This window comes from Blennius ocellaris, assembly GCF_963422515.1.
Source record: "Blennius ocellaris genome assembly, chromosome: 9".
Lineage (NCBI taxonomy): Eukaryota > Metazoa > Chordata > Actinopteri > Blenniiformes > Blenniidae > Blennius > Blennius ocellaris.
Genome location: NC_137658.1, coordinates 2,558,417 through 2,579,632, shown reverse-complemented (window position 1 = coordinate 2,579,632; position 21,216 = coordinate 2,558,417). Strand labels below are relative to the sequence as shown.

At 47.7% G+C, this 21,216-nt stretch overlaps 2 protein-coding genes across 4 annotated transcripts; one reads left to right on the top strand and one right to left on the bottom strand.

Moving 5' to 3' along the window:
* Positions 1-1,509: 1,509 nt before the first annotated feature.
* Positions 1,510-6,150, bottom strand: LOC308134455 (polyadenylate-binding protein-interacting protein 2-like). Of its 2 annotated transcripts, none has more exons than XM_080502194.1 (4): positions 6,030-6,150; positions 5,624-5,808; positions 3,983-4,162; positions 1,510-3,226 (listed from the first exon to the last, which is right to left on the bottom strand). In XM_080502194.1, the coding sequence occupies exons 2-4, from the start codon at positions 5,762-5,764 to the stop codon at positions 3,161-3,163; spliced, it is 387 nt and encodes a 128-aa protein (XP_080358320.1). In that variant the 5' UTR covers positions 5,765-5,808; positions 6,030-6,150; the 3' UTR covers positions 1,510-3,160. The 2 variants fall into 2 exon arrangements, with proteins under 2 accessions (XP_080358320.1, XP_080358321.1); XM_080502195.1 differs by having other exon boundaries at positions 5,624-5,852; positions 6,030-6,092.
* A 489-nt stretch (positions 6,151-6,639) lies between these two features.
* On the top strand, positions 6,640-21,164 carry matr3l1.2 (matrin 3-like 1.2). Of its 2 annotated transcripts, none has more exons than XM_080502190.1 (23): positions 6,640-6,704; positions 7,618-8,533; positions 9,795-9,856; positions 9,957-9,995; positions 11,470-11,564; positions 11,877-11,929; positions 12,655-12,771; positions 12,858-12,983; positions 13,069-13,389; positions 14,702-14,826; positions 14,984-15,464; positions 16,366-16,572; positions 17,429-17,564; positions 17,646-17,662; positions 17,861-17,983; positions 18,059-18,187; positions 18,966-19,094; positions 19,194-19,324; positions 19,467-19,626; positions 19,759-19,911; positions 20,041-20,185; positions 20,283-20,398; positions 20,875-21,164. In XM_080502190.1, the coding sequence occupies exons 2-23, from the start codon at positions 7,760-7,762 to the stop codon at positions 20,950-20,952; spliced, it is 3,717 nt and encodes a 1,238-aa protein (XP_080358316.1). In that variant the 5' UTR covers positions 6,640-6,704; positions 7,618-7,759; the 3' UTR covers positions 20,953-21,164. The 2 variants fall into 2 exon arrangements, with proteins under 2 accessions (XP_080358316.1, XP_080358317.1); XM_080502191.1 differs by having other exon boundaries at positions 6,665-6,704; positions 7,691-8,533.
* The last annotated feature ends 52 nt before the right edge of the window (positions 21,165-21,216 follow it).

The following is a 21,216-nucleotide window of genomic DNA, read 5'->3' as shown; positions in this document are numbered from 1 at the left end:
AAAAAGTTCCACTTTGAGGGCCCTTTTTCAACAAGTTGCATTATCAGTTTCAAGCACAAGTTGTTTGTTTTTTTTCATCTAACTTTCCTGGAGTTGTTATTGTCCGTCGGATCATGCATGCGCAGCAGCAGCACCTTGCGGAGCGTTTTCCAAAAGTTTCCAGTGGCTCCGAGTGCCATTGTTGTGTGTGTGGACCCTCAAAACACCCTGAAGCTTTTCGGTTTCCATTGGAAAACGTCTTGTAAACGTGGCCCGAGAGTTTCAATGCAGAAAAAGAACCTCTGGATGGAAAAGAAGCTTCACTCTTGTCGCACAAGATGAAATGAACCTGCTTCGGTTTGGTCGAGTTGAAGAAGAGGAGGAAGAAGAAGAACGGCGGCGGCGATATGAGGAGGCGTCTGTTGAGACATGAGACCGACATGTAAATTCTGCTTTTGCCGTAATGAGTCTGAGGTCCGTCTGAAAGGAGCCCTGAAGCCCCCCTGCTGCTCCGCAGACTTTCACAGCGGAACAATGCGCCTGTGTGTCGCTCAGCCTCGCGTCCCGATGGTTCCTCCCGACGATGGTGAAGGTGATGATGATGATGATGATGATGATGCTGCAGATGGAGGAGGATAAAAGAGCGAGGGGGGGGGGGGACGTTCTGACACCGACACTGGGGTCGTGACCCGGTGGCTCTTTGCAGACATCTGTAGCTTCGGCAGATTCCCCAACACCTCCCTTGCAGCCAATCGGCTCCCGGCGGGAACGTGTGACCTGCAGCCTCCAGGCCCCGCCCCCTTTTCGCTCGGCTCATCAGCATGCATGGCCGCCGGTCTGTTTCTGACCTGTCGGGGCCACAATGGGAGCGCCGCCGCTGATCTATGGCTGCTGCTGCTGCTTTGTGCCTCCGAACACTGAGAACAGGAGGATATCCGCGCAGATAAATTATTCCCCCCTTTAAATTCCTGCTCAGGCTTCAGCTCTGCAGGTTAGAGACCCACCAAAGGGTCACACCCCCACCCACCCCTCCCCCCCTCTACCTTCTGGCAGGCTCTGCTGCCCCCTGCTGGTGCACCTGTGCTCATGTCATTCATTTAACTCAGGCGGGGCGTCAAACACAATTTCATCTAGAGTTGCTGGACTGGTAAAATAATGTCAAAATAAATATTTTCGTTGTTGAGCATACGAAGGAATCACGACCAAAAATGACTACGAGTTCAACAAAAACCACATTTTAATGAAACCTAAATACATTGAAAAGTCACTTCTTGCTTTTCTTGCTTTATTATTATTATTTTTTTTACATCCAAAAACTGTTCAGGGCGACCAGGTGACTCTAAATGTAGTTGTGAGTTTGCCCTTTGATGTTTCAGCTGTATTTTGACGTCACACAGTCGCCCGGGATCAACACCCTGAATCACATTGTCCCCCAAGATATGAATGAGTGGATGAGAAGTTTGTGCAGGAGACTGTATGACGTTTCTTGAAAGGACACCGCCCTCTGCTGGATCCCTGCCGCACTGCAGCCGCACGAGACCAGCGAAGGTCTGTTGCTATAGAAATCAAAGAAAAACACAAACAACAGCAAAAAACAACAGAAGCAACTTAAAAAAAAAAAAAAAGAAAAAAGAAAACCGCACTGTTTTGAACCAAGCAATACAAATAACAACAAACTCAAGAGTTTTTACTCCATAAACATTTATTTTCAAGTAGTTTAAGAAAAAATAGATTTTTTTTTTTACATATTTTGTACTTTATATGACTTTTTATACAGTACTTTCTGTGCATTTATAAAAACAAAGTCAACACAACATCAGTTAATGAGGCAGCAGAGCGACATGGTGTCAGACAGAACGCAAAGGATGCTGGGAAATATCCCGAGAAGAACCGAAGCACACGAATACAAGGAAGAAAAAAGAAACTTTGATCGGATGGTTTGAAGGTGAACAAGACGAGTTCTACGCTAAAGCAGACTTCTATAACAGCTTGAACTGGTTTAAAGACAACCAGACTAAACTGGTTTTAAAACCAGTTCAACACGAGGTTGAACCGGTTCAGACTGGATCTAAACTGGAGTACGACACGTTGAAAACTAGATTGAACTGGTTCGAAGTGATTCAGACTGGTTCTAAACTCGATTACAATTGGTTGAAAAATGGATTAAACTATTCTGAAGCAGTTCAAACTGGTTTAAAACCAGTTCAACAGGAGATTGAACCGGTTCAGACTGGTTGAAAACCAGTTCAACGGGAGATTGAACCGGTTCACACTGGCTTAAAACCAGTTCAACGGGAGATTGAACCGGTTCAGACTGGCCTAAAACCAGTTCAACGGGAGATTGAACCGGTTCAGACTTGTCTGAAACTGGATAAAACTGGTTGAAAACCAGATAAAATGATTCAGACTTGTTTTCGACAGAACTTAAACCACTTGCAAACTGGATTAAACTGGCCTGATGTGGCTCTGACTAGTTCCAAACTGGATTTAGACCAGCTGTAAACCAGTGTAAACCAGCCCGAAGCAGCTCAGACTGGCTCTAAGGTAAAACAGTCCTAAGCAGCTAAATCAAAGACCGACTCTAATCTAGATCAAGCAGATTTGCTTGGTTATCGAACTCGGTTCAACTCAGTGACAGAGGATGAGACGGGGGTTCTAAAGTGAGGGGGGGGGGGGGGCACACGGAATACAAATTCAAAGTGGATCCGACTGGTTGGAGGCGGCGTCCAAGTGGATCTGAGGCGGATAAAGCTCCACGGGAAAAGTGCTTCGGTAACGGGGGGGTGGGGGGGGGGGAGAGGGGAGGGGGGGGTGGCTGCAGGAGACCTGGTGAACCGACGACGACTCGGGAGTTTTACCGAGAAAACAAGTGCAAATCAAAGCCGAACGTGGAGGCAAGTTTGTTCTGAAGTCTAAAAAAAAATAAAAAATAAAAAATGCAGCCAAGTTACATTCAGAGAGGGCGGACGGACGGGTGGGGGGGTTGGGGGTGGGGGGGGCTGCAGTGACTGACGGTAACGTCCTCTGAACTTGAACACATGCAAGCGCAGAACTTTGGCAACACGTCGGGCTGGAGGTCGAGAGGCGGCCAGAAAATACAGCAGACATCCCGGTGGTGATGTCACAGTGCGGACTGGGGGGGGCCGTGGTGGGGCGGCGGGGGGGCGGGGCCCGCTGGGGGTCACATGACGTGTTTGTCGATGCCCGGGGTGAACTCCTTGGCGTTGGGGTTCAGGCTGCTGTTCATCTGGTGGAAGAGAGAGAGGAGAGAGAGAGAAGAGAGAGAGGAGAGAGAGAGGAGAGAGAGAAGAGAGAGAGAAGAGAGAGGAGAGAGAGAGAAGTGAGAGAGAGGAGAGAGAGAGAGAGAGAAGTGAGAGAGAGAGAGAGAAGTGAGAGAGAAGAGACAGAGAAGAGAGAGAGAAGTGAGAGAGAAGTGAGAGAGAGAGAAGTGAGAGAGAGAGAGAAGTGAGAGAGAGAGAGAGAAGTGAGAGAGAAGAGAGAGAGAGAAGTGAGAGAGAGAGAGAGAAGTGAGAGAGAAGAGAGAGAGAGAAGTGAGAGAGAAGAGAGAGAGCGAGAGTCAGTCAGAGGAAGCGTTTACTGCGGGAGAAAAATTCTTTACTTTCTTTTCTTTTCTTTTCTCTTTTCCCTCACACATAAAGCTGCGGGTGGGATTATTTTGCTTTAAGATACTTTTAAGAAAAATGCAAAAAGATCCAGCTTGAATATGCAAAAAAAAAAAAAGAAAAACTGGTGGAAAAAACATTTATGAAATATTGAGCCTTTTTGGTTTTAGAGGGGGGAGGGGGGATGGGGGGGGGTCACAGAGGAATTGGGGGGGGGGGGGGCAGTGGGGGATTTACAGGGGTTAAGAGGGATTTACAGGGGCTGCACAGGACTTGGGGGGGCATCAACAGTGATTTGGGGGGGATTTGGGGCAGACCATGGAGGATTTACGGAGGCTTCACGGGACTCGGGTTCTGAAGGGTTGGTTTGGTTCGCTCACCACGACGTCCCGGTCGGCGTCGGCCTCCAGCCCCAGCAGGCCGATCTGCTCCTGCAGCTGAGTGACGGCGCCGGAGGGCAGATCTCTGGAGGGGATGAACCACTCCCACTGCTCCTCCTCCTCCAGCATCTCCTGGAAGCAGTGCTCGATGAACTCCTCCTCCCACAGCTCCTCCTCCACCTGCACACACACACACACACACACACACACACACACACACACACACACACACACACACACACACACACACACACACACACACACACACACACACACACACACACACACACACACACACACACACACACACACACACACACACACACGCCAAGAACTGGGTCAACCATCTGACCTGAATTCCTGCTGGCGGAGTGTGTGAGGACACAAACATCCTTCTGGATCCGTTTTCACTCTTTGAACTGCAGACAAACAGTTTCTTGTCTGGATTTTCTTTCCAAACAAACAAACAAGCAGCTGATCGACAAAGTTGTTCCTCCTTAATGATGAAAACGTCACAAACTGTGACTGAACCACTGCCACTGGTTTAACTGTGAGAATATATTAAGTGAAATTCAATTTTTTTTATTTTGAGCCACTGTGAGAAATTTAATATTCTTGCTTATTATTCTCGATTATGTAATAATTCTCGGAAAAATACCCTTTTTTTTTTTTTTTTAGCATCGCATTCAGAATATTGCACCTGAATGTTTTAAGCCAATGTTTTCTCTAACATGCACCGCTTTTCATCTTTAAAGTTAAACTTAAAATAAGATTGTTTTTCATCCGGAAACATGAAATTTACCCAAGATAAGAAGAATATATACCAATTTACATTTGTGTGTGCATACAAATTAACTCCAAGTCTGATGCGGAATATAATGTGGTCAAATAAGAAATTTCTGTGTACGATTTGCAGGAAAATTAATAGTTTTAAATCGTTTTTCTTACTTTGAGGCCATCTGAGGAAATACCTCGATATTTCTACTCTACATATTTGGTCAAGTTGATGCAAAACTCAATGGTCCTCCTCCAGAACAGAATCACTTTGAGGGTGGGGACTTAGTTTCACGCTGTAAATTAAAGCTTTGAGGATCGTTGACCATCATGTAAGACGACTTTTTAGGGGGAGTCGACGCCTGGTCACCTGCAGCTCAGGTGTGTCACCTGCCCCCCCCTCACCTGCCCCCCCTTTCACTTTATCTACATCACTTAATTGACCACTTGTTAAGACTGAACCTGCACTGCCAACACTGGTATTATTTTTTACGATAGTATGTTTATTGTACTTTTATTCTACACTTTGCCGCCCCCCCCCTCCCCCCCCATCATAGTTTAATTTCCTTGCATTTCATCTTACCGTATACTTCGCTCCCCTTATAACTTATTACACTTTATTATTGTCTGTGATTTTTAAAAATCTTATTTTAGTCCTATTTTATTTTATTTTACTTATTATTACTTTTACTGTCAATACTTTTGGCCCTTAGAGTTCTTGATAGTCATTGTATATAAGATACCTCTATTCTTTGCACATTTCTCGTCTTTCACTACTCATGAGTGTCCTTAAGAGCAGAATGTAACAAGTACATTTCTCCTTTGTGACATCATAAAGGCTCATCTTATTTTATCTGATCTTCTCACCTGTCTGTTGAACTCCTCCTCGTTCTCCATCCACATGTACTCTGCGAACGGGTCCTCCTCGGAGATGAACTGGTTGGTCAGGATGACCTCGTTGCTGATCGTCATCTTGGGTGTGATGTTGCTGATGCTCGGGTCTTTCATCGCTCGGACGGCCCCGGTGGATGAGTGCAGGCCGGTCGGCGGCTCTGTCGTGGGGAGGAGGGGAGGGAGGCGGATCTGATGATGGCCGCTGGCACACAAACAATAGCAGGCGGCGAACGAGCGACGATGATTTTTTTTTTTGTTTGTTTTTTTTTTTACAGAGTGCAACTGTGACGTAACACGGACACAACAACACAACAGTGACAGTCCAAGACGTCTAGAAGACGAAAGGTGTGTGTTTTAAGAGAGTAAAAACGCCGCTGACCTGATTTCTTTGGTGAAGAAGAAGCAAAGGTTCGAACTGTGTAACTCTTCTGTAACAGTAATGGCCGCGCTGCCTCTGTTTGTTTACACCTCTGACGTCACTCTCCAAACGGCTCGTCATTGGACAGCCCGTGCTGGTGTGTTCACGAATCACACGACTTTTTACCATGAATGGAAAAGATGAATATGAAAAAATTGCATTTTGCCTTCACAATGAACACATTAAAAGCCATAACAAGCACATATATTTAAATACGAATGACTAAATCCCCTTAAATGACACATCACCATCATTTTAAAGTCTAATTAAACTTTTAGGAATTCGCGTCCAAAATAAACTAGTATTTCAGTGGTCACTTAAAGGCATCACTGTAGTCCAAACAGATGACCCACATCTCACATAAACTTTCCGATTTCGCTCGCATTTATGTGTATTTCCGTGGCGTTCTTCGACTTTACTGAACTGTATGACACATAAACAGACACTATACATTTGGCTGTATTCGCAAGTGTCAGATTGATCGCGCAATGTCATACAACAACAACAACAGCTGAGTCGAAATCTCGCGATAGTTTTGTTCTCACGCGAGGTCGGTAAATCCTATCGCGATACTTGCGTATCCCCGTCCAGTAACGTTGTGGTGGCTCGCTAAGCTACGCATTTTGTAAAGTTACGGTAAGACTGTTTCTGTTCAGACATCAACTATTCACCTAATCTGACCGGGAATCTCTCATTGTGCACACACACACACTAGAGGTTTAGAGCATTCAAATACTGTTTCCTATCTTCATTTTGCTTTTGCATGTAGCATTAGCCCAGCTAGCAGTCCATGCTAGCTCTCAGCGTCAATATTTCTCTTAGTTGTGGCATTGAGAATACGAATATCTCGGTTTAACTCGATGCAACAGAAAAATAAGCATTTACTGTGTTTTAAACTTGGACGTATTCTGTTAATTCGCTGTTGCAGCATCTCGTTGTCAGTTGACGGCAGTTCAAGTCAACGCGTGTCCATAAAATTAGAATTTTGTCATTTACACTACCGATTTTTGTAACTTTGAGCCAATCAGTCAACATTTAATCGATTAAAGTGGAGGTACAGGGGAAACATGTAGATTAAACGGAAGGCTTATGAGCCTCAAATCAGTCCGAGTGCAGAAGCTTTTTTTTAAATTAATGATTGAAGTATATCATAGTGTGTTGTATGTTACCGCTTTCAGAAGGTTTCACTATTCTGTGAGACGTCACTTCTTAATCATACCAACTAGAATTTGGCTGCAGTTGTTCCTTTTACCCAGTGTTTTCACTGCTTTGGGGCCTTTCTGATGCTAAAGAGTGAGTTCTTTAGAGGATGGTTATGCTCTCCAGTTTCCACAGTCTCACCTCCTCGTTGAGAATCTCTCTGTTTTCATGTTCTTCCTCCTCGTCTCGGGTAAAACTCTGAGCCCCTCTCGACTTTTAACCCTCTTTAATCAGTTCCTCCACATGTGTTCAGCTGGCTCTCAGTGAATCACAGTCTTGTTCTTGGCTCTGAGCCCCGGCTGGCTCCTGTTTGTTTGAAGCTTGTCTCTGCCTCATTGTGTTTCAACAGAACTCAGAAGAGGAGCTTCCCATCACTTCACTGTGACCTCATTCAGTGACATTGACTTTCCCCATCCTTGCAGACCCGCTTCCTTTTTTGTCGTTGTCTTGGCGCGTTGAAGCCGAGCCGAGCCGAGCCGCTCCACTTCGACATGTCTCAGAAGTCCCAGTCGGACGGCGGTCAGAAACACTTCGCTGTGGGTCAGGGGCTCCTTGCCGCCGCAGAGACCTTGAACTTCAGCATGAAGGAGCAGCATCGGCAGATGGGCGGCATGGGCTCGGGGCTGGGGGTGGGCGGGGGCGGGGGCGGGGACGTTCAGGACGCCAAAGGCCTGATTTCTCAACGTGGCGGTGGAGGGAATCTTGGCAGCACCATGAAGCTGTTTGCCAGTTTGGGGCTGTCGCCCTCCGACCTGGACGCTCTGGCCGAGATCCCCGAGGAGGACATCAGCGTGGAGACTCTGCCGCGCATCCTCATGCAGCTCAAGAGGCGCAAGGCTGACTCGGGCGAGCGGCGGGCGGCCTCTATGTCCTCGGACGTTGCCTATCAAGGCGGGCGGGACGGCTGGGACGAGGGGCAGATGGGGAGGATGGGCGCTTCTTCCATGGGTCAGGGTTCGTCTCGGGCCGCACAGTCCACAGACTTTGGCTTCAATTCCATGCAGAATGTCTCCCCCGGCCGCGGCTTCGGCGTAAATTATGGCGGCGGCGGCGGTGACGCGGGCAGGGAGAGGTTGTATTCTGGCCTTTCCCGCCAAGAGTCCTACAGCGGGCTCGGCATGGGGCCGTCGCAGTCCGACTCCGTCTTTATGCACAGGCGGAAGGGCTCGCCGTCCAACGGGAAAGTCCAAGACTTCTTGGGAGTCTCGCCCTCCATGTTCCCCCATGTGTGCTCTCTTTGTGACTTTGACGTTCATTCCATCATGGTGAGTACGTCCAGCCTCCTTCCTCTCTTCCTCTGGGACTAACTGTTAATGTTTGAGTGTCAGACTCTCGGCTGCAGGCGCTCAGCGTCTTCCCCCCCCCCCGAGGCCTCGTTTGCCTCGTCGTAATTTCCTCCCGGCGTCAGTCGAAATCTTTCTGTTCCTAGTGCAACACGCCCCCCCCCCCCCCCTTTCTCCCAAGAGGTTTCATTCAGCCAAATGCCTAATGGGCTGGTTCATGGACGATTTAATCGCCGAGTGTGATGACGCCCACCTTTTCATTCTTGTGGAAACATTGGCTTCATCGCGTCACGTTCAAAATCAAACTCCTCTATCTGGTCAACCAAAAGATCTTCAGACCGAATCACGATTTGCAGAATCTTATACACACAGATGTTCCTTCGTGTTTAATAAAATGCCTGCTTTCTTTGAAAGACATTTAAATTATAAGACAAAAGGCATCATTCTGCTTTCGAAAGGTCGAGCTGCAAACTTGGTGCGCAAATAAGAAGATGCAAGAAAAACGTCTTTTGACATTCAGAGCTGCAATGATTTAAGAGTTTTTACAATTGTTGTGTCATATAGTCGTGCTTAAAGAAATGAAGAACATCTGACCTTCTGTAATATTTGACCATTTTCTTTTGATTGTCTAAAATCATGAAGAAAATAACTGAACGGGCCTCAGATATTTTAGTTTCGCTGTTTTAAACGTACAACACGGATGTTTCATTGTGTGAGATCGTGACGTTTTGCGTCGTGTTCTGTGACGTACTAGAAGGAGTGTGAAATGTTTTAAGCAGCGTTAAAACCAGATATATATATAATCTCTCCAGCACCGACGTCGGCTCCTCCTCCCAGCCGCAAACACTCTTAAATTGTTTATTTGTTCCCAAATTACAGCTGCAGAATCAGTGTTCCTCAAAGTATCAGTTACTTATAAGCAGAATTAACAGCACTCATCTGATATGATGTACCCGTGTAAAGTTTCTCAGAACATTCCGTATATGATGGATAGAAAAGTGCTGTGATCACTGTGGTACAGTGCAGAATTAAAGCGAAAAATTCAGACGTGTGGACGTTTCTAGATCTCAAACACACACAAGATGTGAAACTCGCCATGATCCGTCACAGCAACCGGCTCCTCGGACCTCCGGTTTCCCCCACCGGGAGCCTCAGTGCAGACGGGGTTAATAACTGGGGGGGGGGGGGGGTGGCGGTTCAAAGCGGCTCGCCGAGTCACTCTGCTTCCCGTCTGCACCTGTAGGAGTGGAACCAGCACACCAGCGGACTTCGACATGCTGAGAACCGACGGCTGCTGCTGGACATGTGCGTCTCGAGACCTTCCCCCTTTCTCCACGTTTCAGCTCGCCGACCCCCCCCCCCCCCCCCCCAAGCTTCTCTCTTAACTGTGCGAATGTGTTGGCAGGTATCCAGAGTGGGACCCCGGCATGTCGTCAGGCAGAGGGTAAGACGGCAAACCGACACGTGGAGGAAGTCAGACTTTGTTTGTTTGTTTTGCGAATCTGATGCTCTGGGACTCTGCGTGCAGAGATGTGCATGTGTTTAAAGAAAACAAACAAATGAGACTCTTGTCTGTGTGTCTGCTTTTCTATGCTGGTGAGAGTGAAACCGGTGGACAGACGACCGAGTTGGATTGTTATTACAGTGGCCTGTTAAGTATAAAACTGCTCGAGTCCCAGGAGAATGAGAACTCAAGAGTCATGGTACTTTTATAATCCATCGACTTGCACGTGTGCAGAAAAGCCATTTACTCCGACCCGTGGTGCTCGTGTGTCGGAGCAGCGATGTCAGAAAGTTGAAATCGCTCCCACGTGGACTGTCGTGTGTTTTCGGTCACTCCCGAGCTCCGTCGTCATGGAAACGGACCCCCCCCCCCCAAAAAGGCAACAAAGGTTTTCCGTTTTAACTAGAAAACGTCGTACCGGGTGACATTCGGGAAACCGACTCGGCCAATTGAAAAGGAATCATGACAACTGATCTATTGTGTGTAATCCGAGTACTTTGAGTGCAGAGGACTTTACTCTCCGGCGTTCAGGTGGTCGTTTCGTGTCGAAGGTCAGACGACTGTAAATCAACCACAGACGTGACGATAAGAGGAACGGGCTGCGTTTACAGGAGTTTTAAGACTTGAGACTCGTTTAGAAATGTCTCACAAGTAAAGTGTCGGATCGAGGGCACAACATTGTGCCTGAAGTTTTGCCTCTAATGTTTAGTAACTAACGTTGTGTTGTTTGTTTTATGTCTTTGATTCTGATACTAGATAAAAGCAGTGGAAGCATATAGGAGGTTTTATCTACAGCAATCTGGAGCAAAACCTGCCTGCAAGAGGCTGTTTTGGTCATTATATTTTGCCATATGCATTTTATTTTGAAATTTTTTCAGTACAACCAAACGTTAGGATAAGACGACCCGATGGACTTACAAAAATATAGAAGACAATAATAGTCAATGAGGGCAAAACGTGAGAGTGCCATTCATATCCGAGATGAAAAACAAGATACAAGCCAAGAGACCAGAAAACTGAACAACAACAAACCAGAACGAGACAACAAAACTGACGAAGAAACTAAATTAATTAAAAAGGAGAAAAACCAAAACATGTTTAGATTGCAGTCATTTTCCGTACTAATTGTTTGGTTTTGTGAAACGAGACACTTTCGTGACGTTTACTCTGCACCGCAGCGAATCAAAATGTTAACATGGAAGTTCAGAGCCTGAACTAAAATGTGTTTCTGACACTCCTGGGCTCAAGTCTTTGTGGGGAAAAACACCGAAACATCAAAGGGACGAGAACCGAACACGTCTTGTTCTGCTGACTTTCAGGTTCTTTTGCTGGATTTTGTGTTTCCTTGGAATGTTTTTTTTTTCTTTTCTTTTCTCTCTCTCTCTCTCTCTCAACGTTTGTTTGTTTTTTGCAGCCGTGGCGTCATGGACACGCCCAACATGTCCGCCGGTCTGCTCGGACCTGCTCCCATGTCTGCAGGGGGCGTGGGCGGGATGTCCTCCAGCTGGGGTGAGACGCTCCTCCGGACAGACGTGTCTGCCTGGTCTGCAAAAATCCTGTATCGTGTGCTTGTTTTCATTACCGCGTGCTCCAAATCAGTATTTCTAGCCTATAAACACTTGTTCCAGTGCGGATAAAGCACGTCGCTGCACGAATAACAGACCTGACAGGACGAGTCGCCTGTTATAAGAGAAACAATAGATTCGCCTGGCGTTTACCGACATGATCGCCCTCAAGGCAGAAATAGTGTAACGATGAGTCGCGTCAGTATAACAGATATCATAACTGTGTGTTTGTTAATGTGTGTGTGTGTGTGTGCAGGAGGAGGAGGAGGACACGGTGTTTCAGGACAGAACCTGTCGGGACAGAATAAGGTCAGTCTGGTGACCCTGCTGACGTTCAGGTGGTGAAATGTTTGTTTTGGGTTCTGAAGTTCCTCATAACCGACGGTTTCAAGCTACAAACAAAGGGACGTGTAGTGAATAATGAAATATCCGTGGGTTTTTACTGTTCTACGTCACATATCGGGCTCTAAAATCAGTTTCACACATGTGCGTTTAGAATCAGAATCAGAATCGTCTTTATTGTCATTGTAACAAGAGCAAGAACTAGAGCCTTCATTCCACACGCACATCCAGGAGAGTTGAAGACAAAACAGCCTTGGCGACTGGGTGTCTGGGAGTCCGAAATGTAGATTAGGTTTGTTTTCGTTCAGGCGATTCAGCTCTATCTTTCGACCTCGAGTGTCTCTGGTCTCCAGTGCTGCTCCAATTGTGGCAAGATTCTAGCTTCCCAACCGAGTTCGAATATCCTCCAAGGTCGATCCAATTTCGCGTAAACGTTCAAGACTCATACTCTTGAGTTCGTTTATCGCACGAGTCTGAGCGTTCAAAGCTCGGCACGGTCCGTCAGTGACGACGGGCAGCCTTCCCAATGCGGCTGCCCGACGTCTTCTCAACTTTGCGATAGATCAGAAAGCCGCCAGCCCCAATCGGCAGCATACCTGCGATCATGAATCCCAATATGTAGAGGTTTATAAAACAAATGAATCATTAAAGGTGGGGGGGATTCAAATGGTTTTCTGCTGTGGTGTGTCCAGCTGAGAGGCCGAGTGGTGGTGGTGAAATACGACAGGAAGCCTCTCAGCAACAACACGCTGTTCGCCTACACCAAGCCGTTCGGGCGCCTGCAGGAGCACCTGGTGCTCAAGAACAAGGTGAGGGCGGCAGACGCGGGTTTCACCCGTGATGGCTGGAGCTCACGAGTAACGTGTCGCTGGTCTCCCCCCCCCCCCCCCCCCAGGCCTTCCTGGAGATGAGCAGCCACGAGGAGGCCATGGACATGGTGACCTACTACGAGCGGAATCCGGCCAGCCTGTACGGAAAATCCCTCAACTTCTACTTGAGCAAGAGGCTGCTGGTGATCGAGGTACCGGCGTCGCCCTCGCCTTCGCCTCGAAACGCCACATTCGTTGACGTTCCGTCACCTTCGGCCTTCTTCGTCTCGCCCTCAGAAAGACCAGCGGGCTTCAGACCGAGGCATGGACCGAGGTATGGACCGACCCATGGACCGAGGGATGGACAGACCCATGGACAGAGGCATGGAGAGACCCATGGACAGAGGCATGGACAGACCCATGGACCGACAAATGGACAGACCCATGGACAGAGGCATGGATCGAGGCATGAACAGACCCATGAGACCCATGAAGGCTCACGACAGCAAAGTGGTTTTCTTCTCCAACCTGCCCCGAGACGACGAGGACAAGGAGGAGCTGCTGACCGTGGCCGGACGCTTCGGCACCGTGGACAAACATCTGTTTCTCACCGACAAGGTCAGTCCCAGGCCGGGAGGTCCGACACTCTCCATAGCACCTTCTTTTTTCTTTTTTAAAAACGGTCGAGCAAAAAAACACGTTGGTTTTAATTTCCTTCGACGATCCCCGATCCTCAAACTGATCAAACGCGTTCGCACTCGCCCCGATTGTCGTATCCACTTAAACGATTGAGAATCACATCGTCTCTATACCATTTGTAGGAGCCATTTTATGTTTTCTATCTATTTTTATTGTTTGCTATATTGTTCACCTGTCGACTAGCCTCGCGTGCAAGTACTGTGTTCTGTCCGGCCACTAGGGGGAGTTTGGGCGAGGTGAGCAGCCAGTAGATCCTCCAGGACAGGAGAGCAAGGCAGTTGTGGAGCCGTGTCAGTTTTGTTGGAAAATAGGAATGTTAGGAGCTCCGTATTGGGCTTCAGCTGCTAAATGGATCGACTAATCGAAGGACAAACGGCTCATTGGACCCTGATCGTTGTTGCTTTGTATGGGAAATTTCTAGATTTAAAACGATTTTACACATCAAGAGAAGAACAAGAAAATTGACAGGAAGGTTGCTGTGTCAATCCAAATGTTCCAGTTTTAGGAGTTTAATAATAACTAGATGATCTGCATTTCCCAAGGCAAATGAATGATAGTGTGAATGCAAACTGTAATGCTTTTTGCTGCCTGCCTGCGGCAGGTAGACTGGAATGCTTTGAAAAAGTGTGAAACAGTTGAAAAAGTTTCAAGAAGTTGAACTAGTTTCAAGAAGTTGAACTAGTTTCAAAAAGTTGAACTAGTTTCAAAAAGTTGAAACAGTTGAAAAAGTTGAAACAGTTGAAAAAGTTGAAACAGTTGAAACAGTTGAAAAAGTGTCAAACAGTTGAAAAAGTGTCAGTTGTAAAAGTTTCGAAAAGTTGAAAAAGCTTCAAAAAGTTGCACAAGTTACTAAAAGTTGCACAAGTTACTAAAAGTTGAAACAGTTTAAAAGTCGAATGGTTGAAATCGGTTAAGATTTGAAGAAGTTATTGCTAGTTAAAAATGTCTCCATCCGTTAACATTGGAAAAAAGTTGCACAAAAGTTGAAACATTTTAAAAAGTTGACGAGATTTCAAAAAGCCGGAACATAGCCGGAAAGTGCCGAAAAAGCTGCACGATTTGATATTTGAACAAACGGGTGAAGATTGCCAGAGTTTTGGCGATTCGAAAAACGTCCAGAATAAACAGAAACAGACTCTCAAGAGTGTGAACGCCTTGCATTCACACTAATAATAAATCATTTGAAGTGTATCAATAACGTGTCGGGATTAATGTGTGAATGTGTCCGTAGGCGTTTGTCCAGCTGGGGACGGTGGAGGACGCCGAGATGCTGGTGAAGTATTACAGCGTGAATCCGCTCACCATCAAGGGACGACCGATCAGCCTCAACATCTGCACCAAGTACAAAACGCTCAAGTGAGTCGGCGTCGAAGTTTGAGAATTAGAACGGTGGAATCTGCAACGTGGGGAAAAAAGTGGCGCCGGGTGGTTCTAGCAAGTTTTTCTCAGAAATGCTGAAGAAGAAGAAGAAGAATGAGACGACGCTTCAAGTTTGGGTTTCTGGTTGTTTCAGTCTGAAAAGGAAGCAGGGGGCATCAGGAGACGCCTCCACCTCCTCCTCCACCTCCTCCTCCAGAGCCAGGACCTCCTCCGCTCCGTCGGCCCAGAAAACCTCCTCCACCTCCAGGTCCTCCTCCTCCTCCAGACCCAGGACCTCCTCCGCCTCCTCGGCCCACAAAGCCGCCTCCAGGTCCTCCTCCTCCTCCTCCCGGACCAAGGAGGAGGAGGAGGAGGAGGAGGAGGAGGAGAAGAAGAAGAAGAAGGAGAAGAGCGTGGAGAAATCGGCGGCTGCCGTGGAGGAGAAGAAGGAGAAAGAGAAAGAGGAGGAGGAAGAGGAGGACGTGTCGGGAGTGGTGCAGGGAGGAGAGGATGAAGAAGAGGAGGTGCAGGGAGACGACGACGCCCCCGATGGAGGAGACGCCGAGGGGGCGGAGTCAGTGAAGGAGGGGGAGGAGGAGGAGGAGGAGGAGGAGTCTGCAGAGCAGGAGGAGCAGGTGAGGAACACTTGATCTTTACACTCGATTCAATTCTTAAATCCACCAAATAAGAACCGACATCAAAGAAAAACTGGATTTTGCTTCGCTGCTCATCCTACAAATCTGTTAATATCAATGTGGCACAATAAGTTTTCTTTCTTTTCAAAGTTTCTCTTCCTCGTATCGACTAAAAGTCGTCTCATCCTGTTGCTGATATTCTCAAAGTTTTTAGTTTTTTTTTAGCTCAACAAAAGTCTTTATTACAAAACATGAACTGTACTTTCAGGGTATATTTTAAATTGATCCGTCTGTCTTACGAGTCAGACTCGCTTCAAGAGAAACTTTCAATCGACGAGATCACGTCTAACCCGCACGGATATGTGGACCAATCAAGGGAGGCGCTGTAGTCACATGTAGTCAAAAACGACGACACTTTTTAAAAAAAAAAAAAATTCTTCAGGAAAACAAAACAGTTCAATTACATTTTGAAACATCAGTCATGGTAAAAAAAAAAAAAATGGCTAAAAGCTTCATGTTCACTTAATTGTATTTCTTATTGTTTGTCATTTCAGCGTCTTTATTTTTAAAGACTCAGATAAAAGTGTAATGTTCTGATCCCCAAAAATTATATCACAGTAAAATGTTCAGTGTCCTCAGCTCGGCAGCGATCTGAGAACGAAACAGGAGACGGGAAGTTTACGGCAGTGTTTTTTTTTAACCGCAGATTAAGAATTTATTTTTTTTTCTTTCTCTCTGAACGTCGTAGCATTTTTTTTGTCAGCGTACCCAAAGTCCTCAAAGTTAATAAATATCAAGTCGTCGTCGTCCTTCGTTCGAAAACAAACCCAACATTTCCCCGCGTGAAGCTGTAACTCTGACGTCTCTCTCTCCATCGCCCGGACCTCTCGCTCGCCCGCAGGCCCCCGGCGGCGCCGACGACGCCCCGCGCTGCGCCGACGACGCCCCCGAGAATGTGGGCGGGGCCGAGTCGCAGGAGGAGGCGGAGACGGAGGCGGAGCCCGAATCCACGGAGGCCGAAGCCTCGACTGACGAGCAGGAGAAGAAACGCGAAGCCAACGCGGAAGCCGCGGAGAGTTCGGAGCCGGCGGACGGAGACGATCACATGGTGGGTTTGGGGTTTGGGGAAATTGATTAGTGTGAATGCATGGCATTCACACTAATCAATTTCAACCATTCAGCTTTTAAACTGTTCCACTATTTCAACTTTATAAACTGGTTAAACTTTTTGAAACTTGTGCAACTTGTTGAAACTTTTACAACTGACAATGTTTCAACTGTTTGACACTTTTCCAACTGTTTATAACTTTCTCAACTTTTTCAACTGTTTCAACTTTTTGAAACTTGTTCAACTTTTTGAAACTTGTTCAACTTTTTGAAACTTTTTTAACTGTTTGACACTTTTTTTAACTGTTTGAACTTTTTTAACTGTTTGACACTAACTGTTTGACACTCTTTTAAAAAGTTGTACAAGTTTCAAAAAGTGTCACAATTTTCAAAAAGTTGCACATTTTCAGAAAGTTGCACATTTTCAGAAAGTTGCACATTTTCAAAAAGTGTCTCAATTTTCAACAAGTGTCTCAATTTTCAAAAAGTTGCACATTTTCAAAAAGTTGCACAAGTTTAAACTCTCACTCTAGACCAGAGACGGGCCGGCAGGACAAAGCATTACAGTCTACCGGCCGCAGGTAGCATTACAGTTTGCCAGCAGCATTCACACTATCGTGCATTTGCCGCGGGAAATGCAGATCTAGTTTGAATTGGGGTAATTTTTGACCCCACCTGTGGAAGAGTGTAGGAACTGGTCGGTTGTGCATCCAAGGGTTAACGACGTGGTAGATTTAGTACGTTTGTGTTTATGACTCCAGTTGTTTTGACTCTGAACGTCCGTCCTGGACGTTGAAATGTTCGTTTCCACTCTGAACTGAAGCCGCCGTGTTGAATTCTCCCCGCCGTGGCGGCAGGGCGAAGACGAGTTCATGGAGAACATGGAGGACTTCGTGACGCTGGACGAGCTGGGCGAAGAGGAGGAGGAAGCGGAGGCGGAGGCAGAGGAGGAGGAGGAGGAGGAGGAGGAGGAAGACGACGACGACGACATCGGTACCCCGTCTTCCGTTTTGTTTCGGGATCTCCCTCCTCGCCGCATCGCCACACTTTAACGCTTCTCTCTTTTCTTTTCAGACCAGTCGAAACAAGGGGTACGTATCCACGTCTCTCAATCCCTCTCCGATGAGTCGATGTATTTTTTTTTTTTAAATGATCATTTTTTAGAGACGAAGCTTGAAGGGAGAATTTTCCAGAACGTTTTCACATGCCTGCAGGGCAGTGAAGAGGCGGCTGAGGCGGCTAGAGGCTTTTAGCCCCGCCCCCTAACGCCCCCCGTCTGGTCTCCTCAGGGCATGAGGGTGGTCAACATCGTGGGCTTCAGACGAGGGTTCAACTTCCTGGAGGAGCTGCTGGGACTCGCCAGGCCTTTTGGGAAAGTGATGCGACACCTGGTGCTCGACCTGCGACCCGAGGTACGGCACCGGCTCCCGCCACACTGAGACCTTCCTCCTCCTCTTCCTCATCCTCCTCTTCCTCCTCCTCCTCAGGCGTTCATCCAGTTCGCCACGGAAGAAGAAGCCCGAGCCATGACCAAGTTCTACAACAGCAACGTGACGGCGTCGGTGTGCGGCCGCCCGGTGAGGGTGAGCCACTCCATGAGCTACCCGACCATCCAGGTGAGTCCTCCGGGGGGCGCCACCCGGACCGCCGTCCTCTCTTACTGCGGTTCGATTCCCGATTCCCGATTCCCGGAGATGAAATTCAGTCCGAGGAAAGATTGAACCGGCGTCTCTGCAGGATTCGCCAAACTGGAAATCCTGGTCCTGCACGTTTTCAGGTTCCCTGATAATATAATATAATTATACTAGACAATAATATAAACCTGTAAGATAATAAAATACATCTGTTTATGGTTCTTTGCAGCTGCAGCAGGGGAACAATCGCTTCATAGATAAATCACAATATTCTAAGTCAGTCGCCATCTGTGTACATCGTCTAATGAAACGTGACATTTGGCGTCAGTCGGCGCATTTCCTGTTTCCAGCAGGTGGCGCTGTGGCCCGATGGTTGTTGTTCTCGCGTAGCGTTGATCAGATCTAGACTCGTGTAAAGTTTGAGCCCGAGCGCAACGTTTTGAGGTTACTTCACGGTTGTAATGGCGAATAATAGTCTGTGGCGTTGCCACGACAACGTGGAGGTTGGTGTGACGACGTTCTGTGACGAAGTGCCGTAATGCCGCCTCCCGCCCCAAAGGTGGCGCTCCGAGTCACTCCGGCCTCTTCGTAAAGTCACAAAAGAAAAGCTCAGTGACTCTGTACTGCCACCCGGTGGAAACAAGACGAATTACATGCGTCTTTTAAAGGGGAAACGTCAAATCCTGGCCTTAAAGTGACGAAACAAACCCCAAAATCCGTTTTCCTTCCTCTTCCTCTTCCTCTCCCTCCTCCTCCTCAGTGCGGCTCCAGTCGGGTGGTGTACGTCGGACAGATCCCCACCACCAACTACCCCGACGAGGCCGTCCTGAAGCTCGCCGAGCCGTACGGCAGAATCCGCAAGTACTTCCTGAACCGGATGAGGAAAGAGGTAAAGAGTCCCTGGGAAGAGCCGCTTCCTCTTGAAGCCCTTCAAATTAAAGCTGCGACAGCGCCCAGATGAGTTTTCTCTGCGTGTGTGTGTGTGCAGTGTTTCATCGAGATGTACCGAGCGGAGGACGCAGAGAAGATGGCGGAGGAGTGCAAACTGAAGCCGCCGCGGTTCAACGGGAAGCGCCTGAGGGTTTACGTGAGCAGGAAGTACCGGCAGCTGAAGCACGGGTCAGCCTCCCGCCCGCCTCCCGCCTCCCGCCTCCCGCCCTCCCGCCCTCCCGCCACACACCCAACGTCGGACGCTTTTAATTTCTCCGTCGTTTCCCCGGAAAGAAAAGTGTGTTTTGTGTGTTTGCGTTTCCCGGTTCAGGCATCACCGTCCCGTCACCCCGAAGAGGGAGAAGAGCAGGACGCCGCCGGCGAGGCACGACGAGGAGCCACCGGCCAAGAAACTCAGAGAGGAGACGCAGACGGAGGAGGAGGAAGAACCAGAGCAGAAGGAGGAGGAGGAGGAGCAGCAGCAGCAGGAGGTGCTGCTAGTGACACTAGTGTCACTTTAATTTTACACATTTTATATTGTTGTTTTTACCTTTTCTCCTGTACAGCACTTTGTGATTTAATCTGCGAAAAGCGCTTTACAAATAAATTTTACTTACTTACAGGAGGAAGAGCAGCAGCAGCAGGAGGAGCAGCAGGAGGAGCAGCAGGAGGAGCAGCAGGAGGAGCAGCAGGCCGATGCGAGCGGCGGCGAAGAGAAGATGGAGGAAACTCCAGCAGAACAAACTCCAGACGAGACGAAGAACGGCGGCGAGAAGGTGATCGAGTCACGAAGCACCTTTGAAATCCAACGGCTTTAAAAAAAAAAAAAAAAAAAAAAAAAAAACCCACGTTTCCTAAAGTTGTACTCGATTGACTCCCTCATATTGAGCTGCTTCTTGCTGCAGGAGGACGAACAGGAAGTGGCGGCGGAGACCAATGAGAACAGCCAGACCGAGGCTCCGCCCCCTGCGCCGGCGGCCAAGGCCAAACCCGCGGCGGCGGCGTCGTCGTCCCTGCCGCTGCCGCCCTTCGACCCCGACAGCCCCGTCGGTGAGAGGAGAGACGCACGCGGGGGGGGGGGGGGGGCGGAGCCTCGGTCGGAACAGAAAAGGCCACAGGTGTTTAAAAGGTTTAAGTGTGTTTCCAGGTGTGGAGTTCGTGAAGATGGGCTTCTACTGCCGCATCTGCTTCCTGTTCTACTCCAACGAGGACACGGCGAAGAAGAGCCACTGCAGCAGCCAGGGCCACTACGACAAGCTGAAGGTGAGGCGGGGCCACGCCCACTCCACATTCAACCTCACTGGGAGACTCCACCCACATCAAAACTAGTATCTTTGTGTTGGGCTTTTCCATTTTCTCTATAAAAGCACATTGGAATGATTGGATGATGTAATGTATTTAAAAAAAAATTATTTTTCTTTGTAAGAAAAGAAAACAAACTAGTATCTTTTAAGCTCCGCCCTCCACAAGGTCATGCTGCCACGAGGCTCCGCCCACCTGGACGAGTAGCAACACTTGAGACAATCTGAGAGAATCAGGTTGATCTGGATTAATTAGTTTTATATATAAATATATATTTCTTTTTTCTTACAGCCAAAGCCAGTTCAGAGTGAACTCTTATTTTCATTTCTAGTGGAATTTTATCCAGAAACGAATAAACCGGAGTGTTCCGGCTGTTCCTCAGTCGTCGCTTTGAAGAAAAGCTTTGATCTCTAAAGTCGTTTGGTTCTGGGTTTCAGAAACATCTGGAGAAGGAGCAGAACAAGTCGGAGAAGAAGAAGCTGAAGAAGACGACGACGACGACGACGACGGCTTGAAGCTCAAGAATTTGTTTGTATTTTAATTTTTTTTAGGTTTTTTTTTTCCGTTACCCGTTTCCATGGTAACCGTGTGACCCGACGTCGGAGGCTGAGCCAAGTTCCTCCGCCTGTTTTGTGCTCATTTGTTTGGTTTAATCATTACAACGTTTCCACTGTTTGTATGTAAACCTTCACATCGGTGACAATAAAAATTTGAATTTTCACCGACATCTTGCAAAGAGTTCAGGATATTTGCCTTTTCGGGTGGAATTTCTATTTGTG